General features: G+C 33.8%; 4 protein-coding genes and 1 long non-coding RNA gene across 5 annotated transcripts; 3 read left to right on the top strand and 2 right to left on the bottom strand.

Moving 5' to 3' along the window:
• Nucleotides 1–33: 33 nt before the first annotated feature.
• TPR14 (tetratricopeptide repeat (TPR)-containing protein) lies at nt 34–3,439 on the top strand. The gene is made up of 5 exons (XM_012997899.2): nt 34–1,274; nt 1,667–1,862; nt 1,970–2,142; nt 2,223–2,556; nt 2,929–3,439. The coding sequence occupies exons 1-5, from the start codon at nt 385–387 to the stop codon at nt 3,046–3,048; spliced, it is 1,713 nt and encodes a 570-aa protein (XP_012853353.2). The 5' UTR covers nt 34–384; the 3' UTR covers nt 3,049–3,439.
• Nucleotides 3,440–3,804: 365 nt separating this feature from the next.
• On the bottom strand, nt 3,805–4,351 carry PLAT3 (Lipase/lipooxygenase, PLAT/LH2 family protein). The gene has a single exon (XM_012997856.2). It carries the CDS (start codon nt 4,349–4,351, stop codon nt 3,881–3,883), a length of 471 nt encoding a protein of 156 aa, XP_012853310.1. The 3' UTR covers nt 3,805–3,880.
• An 11,314-nt stretch (nt 4,352–15,665) lies between these two features.
• On the top strand, nt 15,666–16,962 carry LOC148766156 (zinc finger protein ZAT5-like). Its single transcript, XM_088826373.1, has one exon. The coding sequence runs from the start codon at nt 15,900–15,902 to the stop codon at nt 16,680–16,682; it is 783 nt and encodes a 260-aa protein (XP_088682499.1). The 5' UTR covers nt 15,666–15,899; the 3' UTR covers nt 16,683–16,962.
• A 67-nt stretch (nt 16,963–17,029) lies between these two features.
• Nucleotides 17,030–20,097, bottom strand: LOC105973116 (putative trehalose-phosphate phosphatase J). Its single transcript, XM_012998134.2, has 12 exons — nt 19,661–20,097; nt 19,268–19,564; nt 18,858–18,998; nt 18,671–18,742; nt 18,471–18,563; nt 18,318–18,374; nt 18,128–18,229; nt 17,964–18,041; nt 17,780–17,849; nt 17,629–17,699; nt 17,436–17,528; nt 17,030–17,315 (listed from the first exon to the last, which is right to left on the bottom strand). Exons 2-12 carry the CDS (start codon nt 19,562–19,564, stop codon nt 17,208–17,210), a joined length of 1,182 nt encoding a protein of 393 aa, XP_012853588.2. The 5' UTR covers nt 19,661–20,097; the 3' UTR covers nt 17,030–17,207.
• On the top strand, nt 19,414–20,501 carry LOC148766155 (uncharacterized). The gene is made up of 2 exons (XR_016034733.1): nt 19,414–19,555; nt 19,711–20,501. It is a non-coding gene; the product is annotated as an uncharacterized LOC148766155 (long non-coding RNA).
• Nucleotides 20,502–21,314: the final 813 nt, after the last annotated feature.

Genomic DNA, 21,314 nt, shown 5'->3' with positions numbered 1-21,314 from the left:
GTTTTCCCTCCACACAAACAACAAACGAAAGGAAACATATTAATATTTTATTTTTATTCCCGCGAATTCTTCGGATATTCCAATAATCCAAGAGAATCAAGGAAAAAAATAAAAAAAATCGAAGAATTCCAAATCCACATTAGAACAAAACTAAACAACCCACAAATTTCAGACAAAGCAAGAAAAAGAAATCTCCCGGCAAATGTGTTTAGTTTCCCGCGTTCTCCGATTCGACATCCTGTCTGATTTATTGCAGACGTATCTGCATGCATGCATCCTTATTTTTCACGAACAAGCCATTACACAAATCACAAATAGGGTGAATCAATAAAGAAGAAGAAGAAGAAGAAGAAGAAGAAGAAGAAATTGATCGAACGATCTGTTATGGGAGACGTTTCTCCGGAGAGAAAATCGGGTTGTGGGATATTAAGTGCAGTTTTCGGGGGAAGAAGTATATGGCCAAGAAGATTACACTCTTCATCTTCTCTTCCAACACCCGTCCCCAAAAACAAAACCCACAACGAAAACAACGAATTCACAAACCTCGAAAACGACCCAACACGAACTGATAGAATCATCTCCCGACCCGGCCAAAACTACTCCAAATCGCCGCCCGTCTACCACCACCACCAACAACAACAGCAGCAACAACAACAACATCAAACCCCGATAAATGCGCGGGCTAAAAAAGAAACGGGCCCGGGGAATATTCCCGGCCCGGCCCGGAATATTCCTCGGGCCGGGCTTGGAATCTCTGGCGAGCTCGAGACCATGATTGCCGATCACCAGAAGTCGAATGGCGCGGGCTCGTTGGTGAGGGCTTCCTCGAGCAATGTGATGTTGTTTGGCGATTTAGGGAACTTGAGGCAGGGTAATGCTAATAATAATAATAATAACGAAAACGAGAATATTAATTATTATCCGACGGGGAATAATAATATTAATAATGTGGCGGCGAAGCGGGAGGAGAAAAATGGGGTGGGGCCCGAAAAGCCCGTTTCTCTATGCCGGGCCGTATCGACTAGAATGGACCCCGAGCAGCTGAAGATTTTGGGGAACGAGGACTACAAGAACGGTAGATTTGCGGAAGCATTGGCTTTGTACGATGCGGCGATTTCAATAGACCCGAACAAGGCGTCGTACCGGAGCAACAAAAGCGCGGCACTGACGGCGCTTGGCCAGCTTCTAGAAGCGGCGTTCGAGTGCCGAGAAGCGATTCGGATCGACCCGTTTTACCAACGGGCTCATAATAGATTGGCAACTCTTTATGTAAGGTAATATACTAGTTGCAAGAATCTTGAAATTTTCGATTTTTGTTGCATTCAGCACCCTGTGTTTACTCTGATTGTCAAAAGAACCTCAGTGTTATAAATATTAGCAGAATCTTCCCTATAATTCAATTTTATTAACAAACTTCCCCTTAAAAACACACCATTTAGGGGCCTGTGTGCTGAAAAAAATGCATAATGGGGTTATGTTGCTAATATGTATAACAAGAGGGTTTTTTTTAGAAACTTTGTATAATACAAGGACACTAAATGCAATAAACTCTAAAAAAATTCAAAAAACTTATCATTCTTGAATTTTTGCCCTTCCATTTTTTCTTAATCTTCACTAATTTCTTGATTTTTTATTTTTTTTTTTATTTTTTATTTTTTATAATTAGATTAGGAGAACCCGAAAAAGCCGTATATCATTTCAAACAGGCCGGAGTCGAAGCCGATCCAGATGCTATAAACAAGGCTAAAAAAGTCCAATTCCATTTAAATAAATGCACAGATGCAAAGAGACAACAAGATTTGAATACATTGGTTAAGGAATCAGGACTATCCATATCAGCTGGTGCTGATTCTGCACCATTGGTAATTAATTACCAATTTATTTATTTAATTTTTTTAATTCTATGTACAATTAACCTTATTTTCATACTGTTATATATAGTAAAACATGGTTTTTTATCTTGATGAAGATCTTTGCTTTGAAAGCTGAGGCCTTATTGAAGCTCGATCGGCACCAAGAAGCTATTCAAACCATAGCAAACGGCCCGAATTTCGACCTCGACGAATGCACGAAATTCTTCGGTCCCATCGGAAGTGCAACCCTAATACTCGTTCGAGCTCAAATCGACATGGCTAATGGGAGGTTAGAGTTTTATCTTTTACTACCGTTTTTTCAAGTGAAATAATGGCCTAATATAGTGGCTCGATTTAAAAAAAAAATAGGTTCGATGATGCTGTGGCGGCAGCTCAACGTGCATCTAGGCTCGATTCCAACAACAAAGAAGCTAATACGGTTTTACGGAAAACGAGGGTTGTTGCTACATCGAGATCAAAAGGCAACGATCTTTTTAAGGCGGCAAGATATTCCGACGCGTGCGTTGCTTACGGAGAAGGGCTCAATCACGATCCGTATAATGCGATTTTGTTGTGCAATAGGGCTGCTTGCATGTCGAAACTTAACGAATACGAGAAAGCAATAGAGGATTGCAATGCTGCACTTAATGTCCGTCCTGCTTATAGTAAATCCCGGTTAAGACGAGCCGATTGTTATTCTAAGGTGATTATAAATCTTGAATATGATTCTTTATTAATTTCCATAAAGTTCAATAATGTGATTAAAGATATTGCGATCGTCGCGTTTACTAAGCTTAGCAGTATGTCACGGACTTGTTCCCTCAACAATAGCCTTGTGCCCATTATACATAGGACCAGTGGGAGCCATAAAATTTAGTATATTATACGAACAAAAAATTGTTATTTTTTGAGCGAGTAGCGTAGTATTTCTGGCACAATAGAGAATTTTAGTGTATATTTGACCGGAACAGAGACGAAATCGTCAATCGTCTCTGCATCCACCGCTTATTTCTCGACTCTCGAATTTGATCAGTTGTGCAATAATAACATATTCTTATTCTTGTTGTGGTGGTAGATGGGAAACTGGGGAGCATGTTTACAAGATTGTGAAGTCTTGCTACGAGAAAATCCGGAAGACGAAGAGGTGGCGAAGTTGTCGAATGAGGCAAAAACAAAATTACAACAACACCGATGAGGTTTAATAATTAACTTCCCTAATGTAAACTCATTTTTGCAGCTCTCTTCATTTTATAAGAAAAGGATTAAAGAAATTCAAGGAGATAAAGTATGATTTGTTAGAGAGCTTATTCATATATTTGTCGGTTTCCATTTCCCGGCCGGAAATTGGAAGCTCTTCCATCTACCGCCACCTCCTAGCTGGCCGGCGGTTGAAAGCAACCACAACTTTCTTACTACTTGAATGAAAATGGAGGCCTTAATAGGAGTTAACATTTGTTTATAGTGTCGATATACTGTATTACGGTTCGGATCGTATCGTATTACGTTCGTTTTTTGGCAATCATGGTAAAAATTCAAAACGAAGTAATCTATACAAAAAGGAAAGTCGACGGTTAAATTTGTATAAATTAATGAGCAAATTACGGCCACCCCTTGAATTATGCTCAAATTACGAAAACCCCCTCGTGTTTGGGTATATTACGGCCATCTCCTCCAGAGGTAAATTCAGGGATGTTAAATCGATAAAAACCGAAACGAAATTTCGGTACGCCAACATTTCATACCGCGTACCGAATTGAATATATGAGTTGGTTTGGTAAATAACCGAATTACATAAATTTATGTAAAATTATTTTCAAAGAGGGGCTGATTGTAATTACCCAAATAAGAGGGGTTCTCTTCATAATTTGACCATAGCTCAGGGATGGTCATAATTTGCCTAAATTAAAATATGGGGATTGATGGAATTCTATAAATATGGTGCACTATTAAATAATCGAGAAATTAGTTATTTAATTATTTATTAATTAATAACTTATTAAATGTACGAGACTATTAATTAGTAATATTTACAACACAGAACCCACTGACAAATCTGAACCGTTGATAAATTCCCCATAATCATCCGACGAACAATAGTTCCTAATCGCAGTAAGCTGATACGGCGACGTATCAGTAGCCAACCACTGCTCCACATTGAACTTCTGCTGCGTGCACGCCTTGTGGACCCCAGCAGTAGTCACCTCCACATAATTACAGTACCACCCATGACCGAAACCCGACCCGTCAGATGTGAGGTTCATTGCACAAACCGGCCCGTACAAACACGGGCCCCGCCCGCTGAAAATGTCCAAATTGCCCCTCTCGAAGTAGTCGGATCCGGGTCCCATTAACCCGCCCCATGACTCGAGATTGTCAATCATGACCCAGTTGTTGTTTTCATCGTAGAGAGTTAAGCTAATGATTGAGTCGGTCCCACCTTTTATTTTATTGCTGGTTCTTACGTACACCGTGTACACACAATCCGGATCCTTCTGCATTTTTTTTTTTTAAAATATTTAATTATTTTTAGTTTCCATCAAATTCTTCATGATAAGCATTTAAAGTATTTTTTGTATCACTAAATAAATTAGGTTATTTGTATTAACTCTATGGGAAGAAATTTGCACGTGTCGAATGGATTAGAATCAAAGGCGAACCCATTCACAAAACATAGAATAAATAGGTTTATATTCCCAAATCTTAATTAAAATTAACATATACTATTACAGTGTCATATTTCAAGCATGAAAAAAAATAAAAAAAAAATATTATAGCACTTTACATTTTGGTGGGGGGGGGGGGGGGGGGGGTGGGGGGGGGGGGTGGGGGGGGGGTGTAGTGATAAAAAAAATTAAAAATAAGTATGTATATATAGATTTTATTTAAATATTAAAATAGTATAAGTTTTGACCATTTTATTTTATAGTGTAATATTAAATATAAAAATAATATATAACTTTGACATAAGATTATGGAGAAGAACAAGAAAAAATTAGGGTTGAAACTCATATTTACAGTAAAATGGGGGGCGGGCTAAAAAATCTATTCGTTTAAATAAAAATGGGCAAATTACGGCCTCCCCTATAGGTTGGTCAAATTACGAAAAAACCCCTTGTTGTTTGAGTAATTATAGCCACCCCCTCCTTTTAAATATTTTTACATAAAATTTATGTAATTTGGTTATTTAATGTACCAAATCGTATATTCAGTTCGGTAAACAGTGCGAAATTTTGGCGTACCGAAACTTCGGTTCGATTTTACAGATTTAACATTCCTAAATTTACCTCTGAAGATGTATTTTCGTAAAATAATACATAGTTGAGGGGATTACTGTAATTACCCAAATATGAGGGGGGTTTTGTAATTTGATCATAACTCAGAGGGGTGGCGTAATTTGACCACCCCTGAGTTAGATTACAATCGGCAAAGTATATATACACATGATTGTGCGATTATGTACAGATCAATGATTAATTTTAACAGTAAGAAAGAAAAAAACTTACAGAAGCACAGATAGTGAAGATGGAGAAGAAGATGAAGAGATGGGAGAAGAGATGTTTGACTTCCATAGCTTCTTTTACATATAAAATTCTTGACCTAAATTTTATGTGTATACAAAACTATAGTGTAATAGTCCTGCTAATATATATACACCCAAAGGGAAAATACAAAATAAATATATTTGACACATATGTAAATTTGCAGTTATTAGTTAAACACATCATTTAGACAAGGAGCAGTTGCATATTAAATGAAATAATTTATGTTGTAATAACGAATTTTCTTATTTTCCAAGACATCCAAAAGTTTTTAATGCCATTTCTCTATTATGTATTTCAAAACGTTTTGTACGAACCACTAGGTCATCCCTTGCGCATTCGTATTTCTTTAGTTGTATGTATTGTTGTAAGTAATGATCATTAATTATAGGGTAAATTACAAACACCCCCCTGAGGTATGACCAAATTACAAAAACACCCCTCTTGTTTGGATAATTACAACCACCCCCCTCAACTCATCAAATTTAGTAGAATCTTCGAGATTATATGGAATATTATCACTTTTGTACCCGTTTTATCCCATTCAGACTCTACATCAGTGGCGGAGCCACCCTTTGGCAAGGGTGGGCTCCAGCCCACTCTCATTATTTAAAAATTTATACTATATATTATATCTATATATAATTAGCCCCCCAAATAGTTTAATTTAGCCCACCCAAGTAATTTAGTTTAGCTTATCTATCAAAAAATTTATGTTATATTAGTTGAAGTTTATAATTTGTGGTTATTTTATGCTATTTTATGTTAATGAATAAAAAAAAAAATCGGGGCCGCTGCCCCCGAACCCCCGTCAATGTTAAGCCCACCCACCCAAGTAATTTAATATAGCTTATATTAGTTTAAGTTTATAAATTTGTAGTTATTTTGTGCTATATTTTTATGTGAATGAATCAAAAAAAAAAAATCGGGGGCGCTGCCCCCCAACCCCCGTTAATGTTAAGCCCACCCTGTCTCGAATTCCTGGCTCCGCCACTGCTCTACATTATGAAGCAAGATGAACATAATATGTGATTTTTAGCTTGTATATATCAGTTTGTGGTGCATCGAAAACTGTATTTTTTACGCAAAGAGTACAAACTAGAGCACATTTCACGGAATCTAGATGACTATGTTGAATTTGGCACCATAAAGGTAAGAAAAAATCATAGTTGAGGGGGGTAGATGTAATTATCCAAACAAGAGGGGGGTTTTTGTAATTTAACCATACCCCAGGGGGGTGTTTGTAATTTACCCTTAATTATAAGATCATTTAACATGTTTAAATATTAATTATTTTGTCCTAAGTATGCATATTTTTTATGATAATATTTTATATATATTTAATACTCCTAACCACTTTGGATGAATTTTACTAGGTCATATTCGTTATAATGAAGGACAAAGACTTGATAGTTACATCAACCACCATATATTTTTAGACACATGTTATAGTATTTTCCGCTATTAATTAATTAAAATATAATGTATAACTCGTTCATTTATTAATAAATTTATTTTTATAAGCATGGCGACAACATCGTCGATGACTAGTGGGTTTTGGTCGGAACGACGAGGCGCCGCTCGACAAGAAAGACGGTTGCGGAAACTGAGGGACGCGCCCGAATACTATTTTTTCTGTAGTTTCTTGATTCTTTCTACTTCATATAATATGATGAATTAATTAGGTTTGTTTGATGCTACACCCTGTGTAATACATTGGGTGATTATTAGCCGTTGATCTGTACACAATCACACACACCCATGTGTATGTGTTTAGTGGAAAATTATTTCACACGACTAATAATTACCTTGTATATTCCATCATATTTAGCATCTCAAAGACCAATTAATTATGGAACATAGTTTAATATTTTACCTTTGCCGTTGACCAATTCCCAATGTCAATTGTTTTTTCATAGTTTTCGGGCCCAAATTGATATGTGGATTCTTAGTGGAAGCCCATAATCGGCCCGAAATCGATCATGTTTCATTGCTATAAAATGTTCAATTTTCTTAAGTTGGGCCATGGATTGAAGATTTCAATATTTCACGTGTTGAATAAAACCCTTTTTTTTGTTAATAATAATAATAATAATAATAATAATTTTTTCGACATTAAAAAACAAAAATAATATTCTTCACTAATTCGTGTGAATATCGCTACATTGAACAAAATGAATACGGTCGTTCCATAAATGTGATCAGTTGAAGCAAGTGAGCATGTGTCAATTGATCCAACTTCGAACCTTATTGTTAGCGGTTGTTAGGTCGAGTTTGTCACATATGGTTATCCTAGTGTGGTTTACGTATTTCGTATGATTTGCAAGTTATTATTGTTACCCAGTTCACCTATATAGTTGGCTGCATATTCCATAACTAAAAAAATAAATAAATTACACATTTGAAATTCATAGTAATAAATTTATTTAATTGACTGATGCTTGTCGGTCCGAATTACTTTTTGATTATCTTAATATATGTTCTGAGCAATCAAAATTAAGTACGTCGATGACAAATTAAACGTCATCGCATGCGACATCATAAATTATTTGTACCATTTTTAGCAGATTATGTAGCAGGCATGTTGTGTACTATTTATTTATTTATTTATAATTATTTTGTTTATAATTCAATGATGTGGATCCATTTAAGTCACATGAATACAAATATATACAAGTAGAAATTTTATTAAGATCTTATCGATTTTTGTAAAATTTTCAAATTAATTATATATTCACAATAAATATATAGGAATTGCTATTTGCGGTTTGAAAATTGCTATTTGCGGTTTATAACAAAAAACACTTTATCTCTCTAAAAGCCCAAAACTTTCCAAAAAAATCCAAAAACCCCCCCAAAACGCGTAAAAGCCCAACTTGGGCGCCCATTCATGCAGTGCACGCCCAAGTTGGGCGTGCAAGCTGCATTTGGGCGTCCAGTGCAAACAATTTTTTTGCGAATCGATTTGTAGGGCTTTTTAACATGAAATTGGTTCTGTAATCGACCTACCCAATGCATATTACACATAAAAGAGTCGAAATTACATCAAAAAATCGAAGCCCAACCCTTCTTCAAGCTTGATTTCGAATTTTTGAATTTTTTTTTGTTTTTGCTATTTGCAGTTTTGGGGGTTTTTTGATTTTTTTAAAAAGTTTTGAGGGGTTTTGTGAAAAACCGCAAATAGCAATTTTGTAACCGTAAATAGCATTTCATTTTAATTATCTCTTAGATCTGAATTATTACATTCAAAGGTAATATTAGACCTGCATATAAATCAATCACATCAATGGAAGACACTTTAATTTGGATAAAAGTATAATATTTCTTTTCCAATTAGTGTTATTATATGTGTCATTTGTCACATGGTAGGTCTAGTTAATTGATGCCTACTATGAAATGAAACAAAATTTGCCCTTTTGAGGTGTCTTCTATCTAATTATTTCTACTTTAATTTGGGATCCATATTAAAAGTTATTCCACTTTTCATCTTCTAAACTCTCAATTATTAACATATATACATAGTTACTTACACCCCATGTGATTTCGAATAAAGAAAGAAAACAAATTAAAAAAGTTGATTCATGAGACGTTTTCCTCGATTGATTTTGAATCATTAATCTATGTATAAACACATAGGCTCACATATATGTGTCCTTAATGAGTAATTATTTATGTGTATATCTATCGTACAAAATCAGTCAATGTATTTCAGCAGGTATATCATCTCATATAGACATGAGATTTATGAATTTTTTCACAATTCTAAGAGTAAAAGCTGTAACATAAATATTAATATATGTCATATGCTAAACATTTTAACTCACTTGAAAAAGAAAAGAAAAAAAAATCCTATACTCGTACAAATGGCTAAGAAAAAAATCTATAAATTATACATTTTTTTTTAAATTTATAATACAATGGAAAATGCAATCCAATGTTAATTATTTAATTAACTCATGCATATACATTTATAAAAATAAGGGTAAATTACAACCACCCCCGAGGTATGGTTAAATTACAAAAAAAAAACCTTTTTTTTTGGGTAATTACAACCATCCCTCAACTATAAATCTTTTTACACGTCTTCCCTTGCGGTTTCAAATTTAATGGAATCTTCGAGATTATATGGAATATTATCACCTGTGTACCCGTTTTATCACATTCGAACTCCACATTTTGAAGCAACTTGATTATAATATGTGTTTTTTGGCTTGTATATGTCAGATTTTGGTGCATCAGAAACTGTATTTTTACACAAAACGAGTACAAACTAGAGCACATTCCACGCAATCTAGATGATTACATTGTATTTGACACCATAAGGGTGAATATGTAAAAAAAATCATAGTTGAGGGGTAGATGTAATAATCCATACAAGAGGGGTTTTTTCGTAAATTAACCATACCTCAGGGGTGGTGTTTGTAATTTACCCTAAAAATAACTATAACCATACAAAAGATACTTAAAAAATATTATAAGATATACTATATTGAAAATACACTCCACACATTGGAATTATTACCTCATTTAATATATATATATATATATATATATATATATATATATATATATATATATATATATATAATATATATATATATATATATATATATATATATCATGAATTCTACTAATTAATAATATTCAAACATGTCAGATAGGTTTGAATATAATTGACCCTAAACCACATACACTTCACTCTTTTGTTCCCCATTGCAATGGCATCTGTGGCCACATGTTTCTTCCACCCCCACCCCACCCCCACCCCACCCCCCACATGTATTAAATATGCATGCATGCATGCACATGCATACATACATGCACATGCATGCATTAGTGTATGTATTGTATTGTGTATACACTTTGCAATTGACAATAATAATTAATGGTGTGGAGTTATTACAGTTCCAAAGAGGAAGCACCACCTTCTCCAATGGGGGCTCGGCCCTCAAGGCGGGGACCGGTTTCCGATGGGGAAACACGTGTTAGTAAGTTTGTCGAATTCTCGTGTTGACACGTGTGCATTATTGCATGCAATTATATTTATTTTATATATATATATATATGGCATGATTTTCTGACATACCATTTTGCCAAAACATTATTATTAGTAGAGATTTTTCCCTTCTCCATTCCCCTTGTTGCGTGTTGTGATTAATTGTTATGTTAATTAGAGAGGCTTTGCTAATTACTAAAAAAAATAAAAAAATTTAAATGCATAATTGTATGGATAACTAATTGATCATTAGATAAATAAATATAGATTCAATTACTTATCTAAATGAGAGTTGGATAAACTATTCAATATTATTAAAAATGAGAATTATCTTCTCAAATGGTACCTCGTGATGTAATAATACTCCTTCCATTTCTTTTCAATTTTAGCCTTTGTTTTTTTTCTAATATTAAGTGTTACTTCAGAGGAAAGAACGTACTTAATATATTTTTGAAAATTTAAAGTAGCATATAATACGAAACAAAATATTTCTCCAACAGTTGTACTGGAATATATTCTTACTTAACATTATCTTTTTCAAAGGCCAATAAAAATGTATTGGACGTGGAATTATAAATTAAAAATAAGATAGTATGATCAAGAGTTCCAAGAATTGACATCCAATAAAATTTAATTACTAATTAATAATTAAATAAATGGGGCTAACTAACTCATTATCCCCATAGTTGGCTACCAATAATTGAAGCTTTGAAAACACTTATTAGTTTATTTCAGTTACACGACCAATGGTGGACTCCATTTTTCCACGTCTTATGAAATAAAAAAGGTATTCTTATAAAGTTGTCTCATTCCCAACAAGAATCCATGTGTTTTTATTTTTATTTTTTTATTTTTTTTATTTTTTTATTCACCAAAGATGGAGAAAAAGAAAAAAAGATGAAAACCTTTTCAACCTTATTAAGTGGATTCCAACACCTCATTCAACCATTATATGTAATAGATTCCTTACACCTAGAGATAGGTGTAGTGGGTGAATTTCCCTTTCAAAAACCTAACCAAAAAGTTTTGCTATTCTCTAAAATGGAATTTTGTTAAAGAAAAGTGGAAGATAATAATTGGGAATATAATTAAATAATTTATATTTCCATAAAAAAATTGGAATAATAAATAATAATTTATTTCCAAAGTGGGATCTTCCAAATCTAGGTGTTCAATGACTAGGTTTGCTTTCATATTTGGGAGCATTGGTTCTTGAATTTGACCTTAGTGATGTGGATTAAGCTTATAGCACTTTTTATGTTATAATTTATAGTGTTTAATTGGAGCCAAGTAATTATATTACATTATATATATATATATATATATATATATATATATATATATATATATATATATATATATATATATATATATATATATGCAGTTGTAATGAATTAACCTGCAGTTAATCATATAATTAAGTGCACCGGTAGGCTTACATTCTCGTATAATAGCTTGTAAATGATACGAAAGACGTAAAGTACACTAAACTAATCATGTGAGACAAACTCGATGTATTGACCATGGGCAAAAAGATTCGAACTTGGGTCAATTGACACAAACTTACTTGCTCCAACTGTTAGGTCGTCACTTGCAGAATTATATATGCAGTTTAGGTCATATGCTTCATGGTTTTATAAATTAAGAAAATAATTGGTTCGTTTTATAAATTGACACAAGATTTCGATTTTTTCGACCCTTTTGTTTTCTGCGCACATTCGAAATTATTTGCAATGATAATAGAAATGAAATCTTTACTCGTAGATATTATATTAGGTAAAGTGTAACCATCGCATCATATATTTACACACAAAGACACACACACTTATATGTGTAAAAATATATGATAGAAGAATATAAATTGTACATTACCGAATATAAACTCTAGATTTTTTAGGGTTCTTAATTAGTTGCTAGGTATACCCTAGATTCCTAATGGAGGTGTTCATCATAAAATGCAAATAATAGCCTTAAATTAGCAAATGCCAATAATGTATCTTAATACACGGTCACAAAAAAATATTTATTAAAAAAATTGCCAAATAAAAGAATCATTACCTAAACGAAAGTGATGGATGCATACATGTAACTATATATATTCCCAAAAGCATTGAATTGATATATGCATAAATCATTAAATAGTTTTTATGTCGAAGAGAAAATCCAAATTACCTCAATACAAAATAATTCGACTATCAATTACTCTTTCTGTTTCAAAATAATTGTGGTAGATTTACTCTTCCAAGTAATTCTCTTTTTATTAATCAGTCTATCAAGAATTGAAGAAAGACAAACCCCAACACGTACACAAAAAATATCGAACATTTATACAAAAAAAAGAAAGCAAATTTGAAACAAATGATTCAAATTAATCTAAATGTCGTAAAATTTTAAATGAGGTTCAATATTGGTAAGTATTATTAGTGAATGAAAATGGAAATTTATAAAGATGTGAGTTTTGCAAGAATATATTTATAAAAGGCAATGCTATGCCTTGTACAAGTTGCCAAGTTGAGAATTTGTGTATGAATCATTTGTACTACAAGTGTCTAATCAAATTACAAAGAAAGGTTAAAAACTGGGCCTTTTATTTTTCTACAACATGTGGGCCCATTTTTTTCAAAATTAGAACACATTTCCAAGTTATTTCAGTTTTACAATAACGCGTCAATTATAATGACGCCTTTTAGAAAACTGCCACGTGTCATGATTAGTTGTGGGCAGATTGTATTTTTCATTTAAAAAATTAAAGTAAAAAAATTTAAAACTGAGGGGGCCCACGGGTTAAAACACTTCGCATGGTGTTGTGGGTTTGTGGTGGGTGGGGTTTGTGGGAAGGGGTTTTAGATTTTTATATTAATTTTCTTCTTATTATTATTTCTTATTATTATTTCTTCTTCTTATTATAACAATAACAATAATAACAACAAAAATAATAATAATAATAATAATAATAATAATAATAATAATAATAATAATAATAATAATAATAATAATAGTAATAATAATAATAGTAATAATAATAACAATAACAATAATAACAATAACAATAATAACAATAATAATAATAATAATAATAATAATAATAATAATAATAATAATAATAATAATAATAATAATAATAATAAGAAATAATAATAAGAAGAAAATTAATAATAAGAAATAATAATAAGAAGAAAATTAATATAAAAATCTAAAACCCCTTCCCACAAACCCCACCCACCACAAACCCACAACACCATGCGAAGTGTTTTTACCCGTGGGCCCCTTCAGTTTTAAATTTTTTTACTTTAAATTAAAATGAAAAATACAATCTGCCCACAACTAGTCATGACACGTGGCAGTTTTTTAAAAGGCGTCATTATAAATGACGCGTTATTGTAAAACTGAAATAACTTGGAAATGTGTTCTAATTTTGAAAAAAATGGGCCCACATGTTGTAGAAAAATAAAAGGCCCGTTAAAAACTCTTGGAATATTTCAGCTTTAATGTCTAATCAAATAATAATCATTATGATATATTAATATATATATATATATACATATGAGATATATATATATTCGTGTAGAATCACCGCGAGTAAAACAAAATGCTTCGTTTAAAAAAAAAATGCAATAATCGTAATCTACGTAACGAAACAATAAAAAAAATGTAAGAATTACCTCCAATCTGTTATCGTCTCGGTCGGGATCTGAAATCGAAGTCCAAAAGCTTGAGAGAGTTTTTGTGGAAATTTACCTTTTTATTTTTCAAGAATGGTAAAAAAAGTGCCAGCACGATTAAATTGTGCCTGCACAAATCATTTCAATATATACAAACACACTCCTCACTACCATCCATTTATTTGCTAATAAGCCAATAATGAAGAGTGAATATCACGACTGAAGTAGTAAATTGAATGGATGGATCAGATTGAAATTAATGATAGATTCAATATGTAAATTTCCAAAAAGTTAAATTGATTTATGACTTTTCAAACTCGAAAATTTTCGGATTGAATTAACGGAATTAAAAATTCCCCTTTTTATTCACTGTATTAAAAAATAAACTTAACTTTTGGAGGGGTTTTAAAAATTTAAATCAAGTCGAAAATCAAAATCCTATAAATATTCCAATTCAAATCCTTCAAAAAAAAAATGAAGAGCTAGCTAAAATTTGAAATGGAAAAATATATAATTGGAAATTTGTAAGATCAGAGTCAACCGAATTTGGAAATTCTATTATTGTAGCCACGACTATAATAAGAGTAATATATATATATATATATATATTTATATATAGTTTAAAAAAAGTATATATATATACACGTGAAAGCAGTTAATGAGAAAAGATTGATGATTGGTCAAATAGATATGTAGGTCAGAAGTCACACTCTCCAGGCAAAAAAATTGAACCATAAATGTACTACATACTGCAATTATCTTATCTCTTACTTTGCAGACCTTCCTCTCATTGACCAATTATATATACTCAATCACACATATATGCATACATACATACATACATACATACATACATACATGGTAGATTTTTTTTTTTTTTTTATATATATATGAAATATGAAATAATGAAAATTATGAAATTATGGAATTTGGCAATGAACACTTAAGAAGAGTGAAAATTTGACAGAAATTGGCGGTGAACTTTGACGATAAACTTATAATGAAGGGTTACTCGTACATTTTTCACAGACGCGCCTCGTATTGTTGACAGATGCATTTTAATTAACACTGTTTTTAGAGAGTTTTAACTAATAAAAAACTAATTGACTTCGACTTCGATTTTAATTGAGCTTTCTTTTCACTTGTGAATTTTAGTCGAGATTCAATGGAATGTAGATCCCATGTATTCAATGTTTGATTTGTTTACTTAACAACTCTAAAATTTAACCACCAATATTAAACTAAGTATATATTAATTCAACAATTAATAATATAGTTACATAAATAATATTACTAAACAAAGATTCTTGAAGCACGTGTGAGAACCCAAAATGTGACTTATTAGCACTTATGTATCTAGTCAAATATAAGTCCACATTCCGAATTATCTTTTACTTAATTTTTTTTTTTTAACAAAGGAACGTACACTCACGACTCTCGTATAATAGCTTATAAACACATTTTGAATTATCATGAATCTTGGATGACTAGCCAATGGTCTCATTTTCAAGATAATTATTTCATTAATTTTTTTTATGTATACTTTAAATTTAAAATATTGCTAAAAGTTATGTTAAAATACTATTTACTCCTCATATTATAATTATAAGGGCAAATTACCAAAACCCCCCTGAGGTAAGCCTAAATAACGAAAATCCCCCCCACGTTCTCGTAATTACGAAAACCCCCCTTGACTAACGGTTGACCGAATTTTTTTAACAGAAAACGTGAAATGTCTATTATATCCTTCTGTTAAATATGTGAAAATAAAAGAAAAAAACTGAAAATGTGATTCTCTCCGGCTACGTCATCTAGTGTAATATCCACCAGCACTGAAGAAGACGAAGACATGGCCAACTGTCTGATACTCCTTGCTCAGGGCGGCGGCGGCGGCGGCACCGAGGGAAAGTTCAGCAGCCGGAGATTCCCGGAAATGGCGGCGGCGGCGGCGGAAGGGAAAGTTGGCATCTACGTCTACGAGTGCAAGACTTGCAGCAGAACATTCCCTTCGTTTCAAGCGTTGGGTGGCCACCGCGCAAGCCACAAGAAACCCAAACCCCCCGCCGCCGCCGCAGACGTTGATCGGAAAAAGCCACCACCGGCGGCGGCGCCGCCGATTGATCAAACAGCGGAATATACTCCGGCACCAACTTCAACGCAATTTCCGAAAACTCACGAGTGCTCGATATGCGGGTCGGAGTTTGCGTCGGGGCAAGCATTGGGCGGCCATATGAGAAGACACAGGTCTGCTGCAACTAACACCAATACGACGTCGTCGTCTGATATTATTGATGCCGGAGAAAAGACCAGAAACATGCTGGAGTTGGATCTCAACCTGCCGGCGCCGCCGGAAGATGATCGCCGGGAAATGAAGTTCCACCGGTTCACACCCAACAAGCAGCCGCGTCTTGTTTTCTCCGCGGCGGCGCTGGTGTTGTTTCAAAAAAATTGTTCCCGGAAGTTTGAGGAATCGTGTAAATCGATCCACGTGGGATGTAACTATATGGTAATCGCAGATTTGGTCCTTCTGCGAATGATTCGATTTCTAATAGCGACAAGCCCTATGAGTTGGAAATCAAGATTTGGTCCTGCTGAACCGGGCCTTGCATTGCGTTATGCGGACGTGATTTGAGATTAGATTCCGGCGGAAGAGATTCGAGCCCTAATCCGATCAACATCGCACCGGATAAAATGCTTACAATTACCCCCTTAAGGGTAATTTCGTGTACAAGGGCAAAATTGGTATTATCGGAGGAATATTCTTGAGAATCAAAAAGATTCTATCGATTTTAACACCGTTAGACCGATTTGTAAGATGTCTGCATACCTCAGGGGGGTTTTCGTAATTACGAGAACGTGGGGGGGATTTTCGTTATTTAGGCTTACCTCAGGGGGGTTTTGGTAATTTGCCCTAATTATAAACTAATCATTATTGCAAAATGATGTGGATATGACCTTATTGCAGGTAGGATGCAATGATTGATACTAAGAGAGAACTCTATTTATATAATTAGATGAAATCTTGAAATTACACATTTGCCCTTGAACATGCTTAATTTACATATAAGAAACTCCAACTAAATTAGAACATAACAAAAGTTACATAAACATATACATATATGCTTCTTCATATATCCTATATAAATAATCCCTCTAATTAATTTGGTAAGAACATATTGATCTCCTCGAGCCTTCGTCTCATCCGGAATTGGTTTCTCAACGACGATTTCTTCCAATCCACCAAACGTCGGAGAAACGCCATCACCTAAAACGTAAATTTACCAAATAAAACCGTAAATAATCCACATCTGTTTTACGACTAATCACGCAATTAGAAAATAAATAAACCTCAAATTAGTGTCGTTCTTGTAATAGAAAGCGTTACCTCGGTCGGTTCTTGCAGAGAGTAAGACGCATTCGTTTCTTTCGGAGTCTTCGAGACGAGAATCCCGAACCCTTGCCCTCTCTCTCGAAGTACCTAACGAATTTAAAACCAATAAAACTATAATTATAAAAACTTATTCATAAATTCAAAGAACAAAATTAATTAGTCATTACATGTCGAACTTTGCAATTACCTTGAATGCATCTTCGTCGGTTCGATCATCTCCGATGTAAACAGGAAAGACATCGGCGCAATTGGCATACCCTGTCGTTCAAATATTAAATATTATTACAAAATTTCGATTTTTCTCATGAAAACAACACCGAGTGAAAAATTCAACTCACCGAGTGACTCGAGCAAGAACTCAAGAGCCTTCCCCTTGTCCCATTTAATAGTCGGACGAATTTCCAACACCTGCATATTAATTATACCATCAAACAAGATATTTTTAATTTAAAATAAAATTGCTACAATTATAATACAATATACAAAATTAAATTAATAAATTAAAACCATAACTAAATTTACCTTTCTTCCTTGTGTCAACCGAAGATCCGGGTACCCCTCCATCACTGATCCTACTTGCTTAGCTAATTCAATCCATTTCTGCAATTTTATAATTTTTCTCAGAATATATAAATAAATATATTTTTATAATTAATAATTCAGACAATTTTATTTAATTTATTTACCTTCTCATCAACACAGCGGAAATGTACAGAGAGACAAAATTTGTTGTTCTCAACCTTAGCACCTGGAGTAGCTTTTGTCACCTCCAACAGTGCCTTATAAACCTGTAATTAATTAATTAATTAATTTCCCAATCAATTATTTAAATTAATTAAAAATAAATAATCATGATCGTAATTATTAATTAATTACCTCATCAATCATGGGAATATACTCACTAGCAGGCTGGAAAAGAACAGCTTCAGCACCCTGATTAATTAGTTTATTTTCATTAAATTAGTTTTTTTTCTAAATTAAAATTAAGACAAAAATGTAGAGAGAGAAAGAGGAGAGAGAGAGACACACTTTCTTATGTATGGAGCCTTTTGATGGACCTTTGATATCCATGCCATGGCTGCCAGCGTAATAAAGCTCTGCCAAACGCACAAAACTGTAAACCTGTAATTGCACACAGACAAGAAAAAACAGAGATATTTATTGCAAATATATACATACACACATACATACATACATACATAAATTAAATGAATAAAATAATTAATGACCTTGTCTCTGCACCTCCCACTAACAATAGCAGTTGGAAAATATCTAGCCAGTTTCCTCACTGTTGCTCTCATCTGCAATAAAAAACAACTGAGTTATTACTTATTACATAACAAGATAAAAAGACACACACACACACGTACACGTGTGTGTGTGTGTGTGTGTGTAAATGTGAATATATTGACGGACCGATTCAGACATGAAAGCACGATCAGGGTCGTCGACAATGGGGGAGAGGGTGCCGTCGTAATCAAGAAACATAACAATCTGCTTTCCCTTCGATGCGTTTGTTATTTGTTCGAACATGTCCAGTGCTGATGGATGCTGCATCTGTTTTTTTTTCATTTATTTATTTCCACGTCATTTAATTTATATATTTTTAATTAAATAAATAAAAAGAGAGCTGTACAGTGCTGCACTGCACACATGTAAGTATCTGCATGCATATGGTGGACATGTGTATGTGTGTGGCGGTGCCATGTTTTCATCTATGTTTTTTTTTTGTCCTCACATATACGTACATGTACTATAGATACAACTATGTGTGTGTGTGTGTGTGTTTGTGTGTGAGAGAGAAACACGGAGTTGGGGGAGCTTACAGTCCAGGAGGTTTGGTGATCGCCGGAGAGGGGAGGAGGGGACTTCATGTGGGTAGGGGAGGAAGCTCTCATAGAGTCGACCCAGGCGTTGATTCTTGCGCCGCCGCCGCCGCAAGCGGCGGCGGCGTTGATGTCGAGATTCTGGAGGAGTTTCTTCTTGGAGATGGTGATGTAGGAGGTGCCGGGAACAGCCGGCGGCTTCTGCGCCGCCGTGGTGAAGAGGGAAGAACCCGCCGCCGTTATGGCCATGTTGATACCTGATTTTCCGTCGGAAACCACCACATTCTGGTTCGTCATCTTTTTTCCAGAAAAAAAAACATTAATTTAAAAAAAAAACCCAATTCCATTGAAAACATTATTAATAAACCCGAAAACCAAGAAAACAATTCCCACCTTAAAAAAAAAAAACTGATTCAGTTTTTTTAATGGCGTTGTTCTTGCAGAAACAGAGGTGGGAAACAGAGCTTGTCTGGTTGCTGTAAACGAGGAGAGAGAGAGAGAGAGATTGGTAATGAGGGCTTAAATTTGAAGGCACAAAAGAAGTGTGCCAAACTAAAGAATTTACAGAGTCTAGAGAGAGAAAGAGAAAAATAAGAGAGAGAGAAAGTAAAGAGAGATGAAGTGTGTGAGTAAGATTTGAGGTGGTGGTGGTGGTTGTTTTATAGTTGCAGGCAGACACTAACAGACGAAAGTCCAAGTCCTTGTGGGACCCACCTAAAGCCTCTCCGTGGGGGGGGGGAGAGAGAGAGAGAGAGAGAGGGGGCACCACCACCACCACCACCGCCACCGCCACCACTCCACATGGGGACCCCACCAATCAACAACACCGTGCTTGGTAACCTCTTTGCCGCCGCCGTCAAGAGACCAACGCAGCTTCAGCTCCACGTGGAAGCAGATGGTGGCCCATCACATTTTAATCGGGCTTCTGACACGTGTCTTCTGTGAATCACACCACTAGAAAGAAAACCCACTGATTTGGGTTTTTTGGAAAATTTTAAAAATTGACATTTTATTTGGGCTTCCCTAACATAGTAAAATTGTCCTTCAATTATTAATAAATAAATAGTCCCTAAATTCTTCTTTTTTTTTTATTTTTTTTAGTGAATAGTCCCTTAATTTTAAAGGGTATTTAAACCGGCCCCTTGTTTTATGAGGCAATGTCTGAAAGAAGCTGTTTTTGTTTTTTTTTCTTTTCATATGACAATTAATTGAAGGGAGGGAATACGTTGTGATAGATGCATGGTTCTTGTATTCGATACGATCTACGGTTTTGTTTATACATTATACTATGCGTCTCTTTATATATTTTAACAGGATAATTGTAGTTTCCATTATTTAACTTTTGCATTGATTTTACATTTAGTTTTCATCAATTTTGTGCTAGTACGATTGGAATCAAGCGACTATCCGTCATTCTACCAATGTAATTTCTTTAACCATTTATCAAAAAACAAAAACTCAAGATCAAAACAAAAACAAAGAAATAAATAAAATTAGGATCGACACAATTGACTTTCTTGAAATTGACTATGAGAAATTATTGAGTAACTAACTTAAAATGGTAACAATTTTATGGATTGAAAGACTAAATATCCAATAATAATAAATTCAATTTTATATATAACAATAATAATTATTATATTGATAAATATGTCAGGAATATAACAGAAACATTTTTGTTTTTCAAATTCAATTATTTATTTATTTATTTATTTTTCTAGAAAAAGAAAATGCACACTTGTCATGAGCTTGTACGTACTAGTGTTAATGCTTACACTTAGATGGCTGTACGGCAGCCACATAGCCACATATTCATCAGATTGAATATCTCCAATTTCAAATTCCGATTTTAAATTAAATAGCTAAGCATCTATAAACTAATTCAGTCGTGATCAGCAAAAAAAATTCAACCAATTTAGAGAAACATTAAATTATCAAGCTAAAATTTAGTATGTTTTTATCAAGTGAAGACGGCAGAAATTATTAATTTTGTCGAGATATCTTCTTCAACTTTAGTCCCACATCGAATTTGAATGGAGATAATATT

Source organism: Erythranthe guttata, chromosome 12 (assembly GCF_056151865.1).
Source record: "Erythranthe guttata isolate IM_541 chromosome 12, IM_541, whole genome shotgun sequence".
In the NCBI taxonomy this organism is placed as follows: Eukaryota; Viridiplantae; Streptophyta; class Magnoliopsida; order Lamiales; family Phrymaceae; genus Erythranthe; species Erythranthe guttata.
The sequence above is the reverse complement of the archived record's forward strand: the minus strand, read 5'-3'. Positions and strand labels throughout refer to the sequence as shown.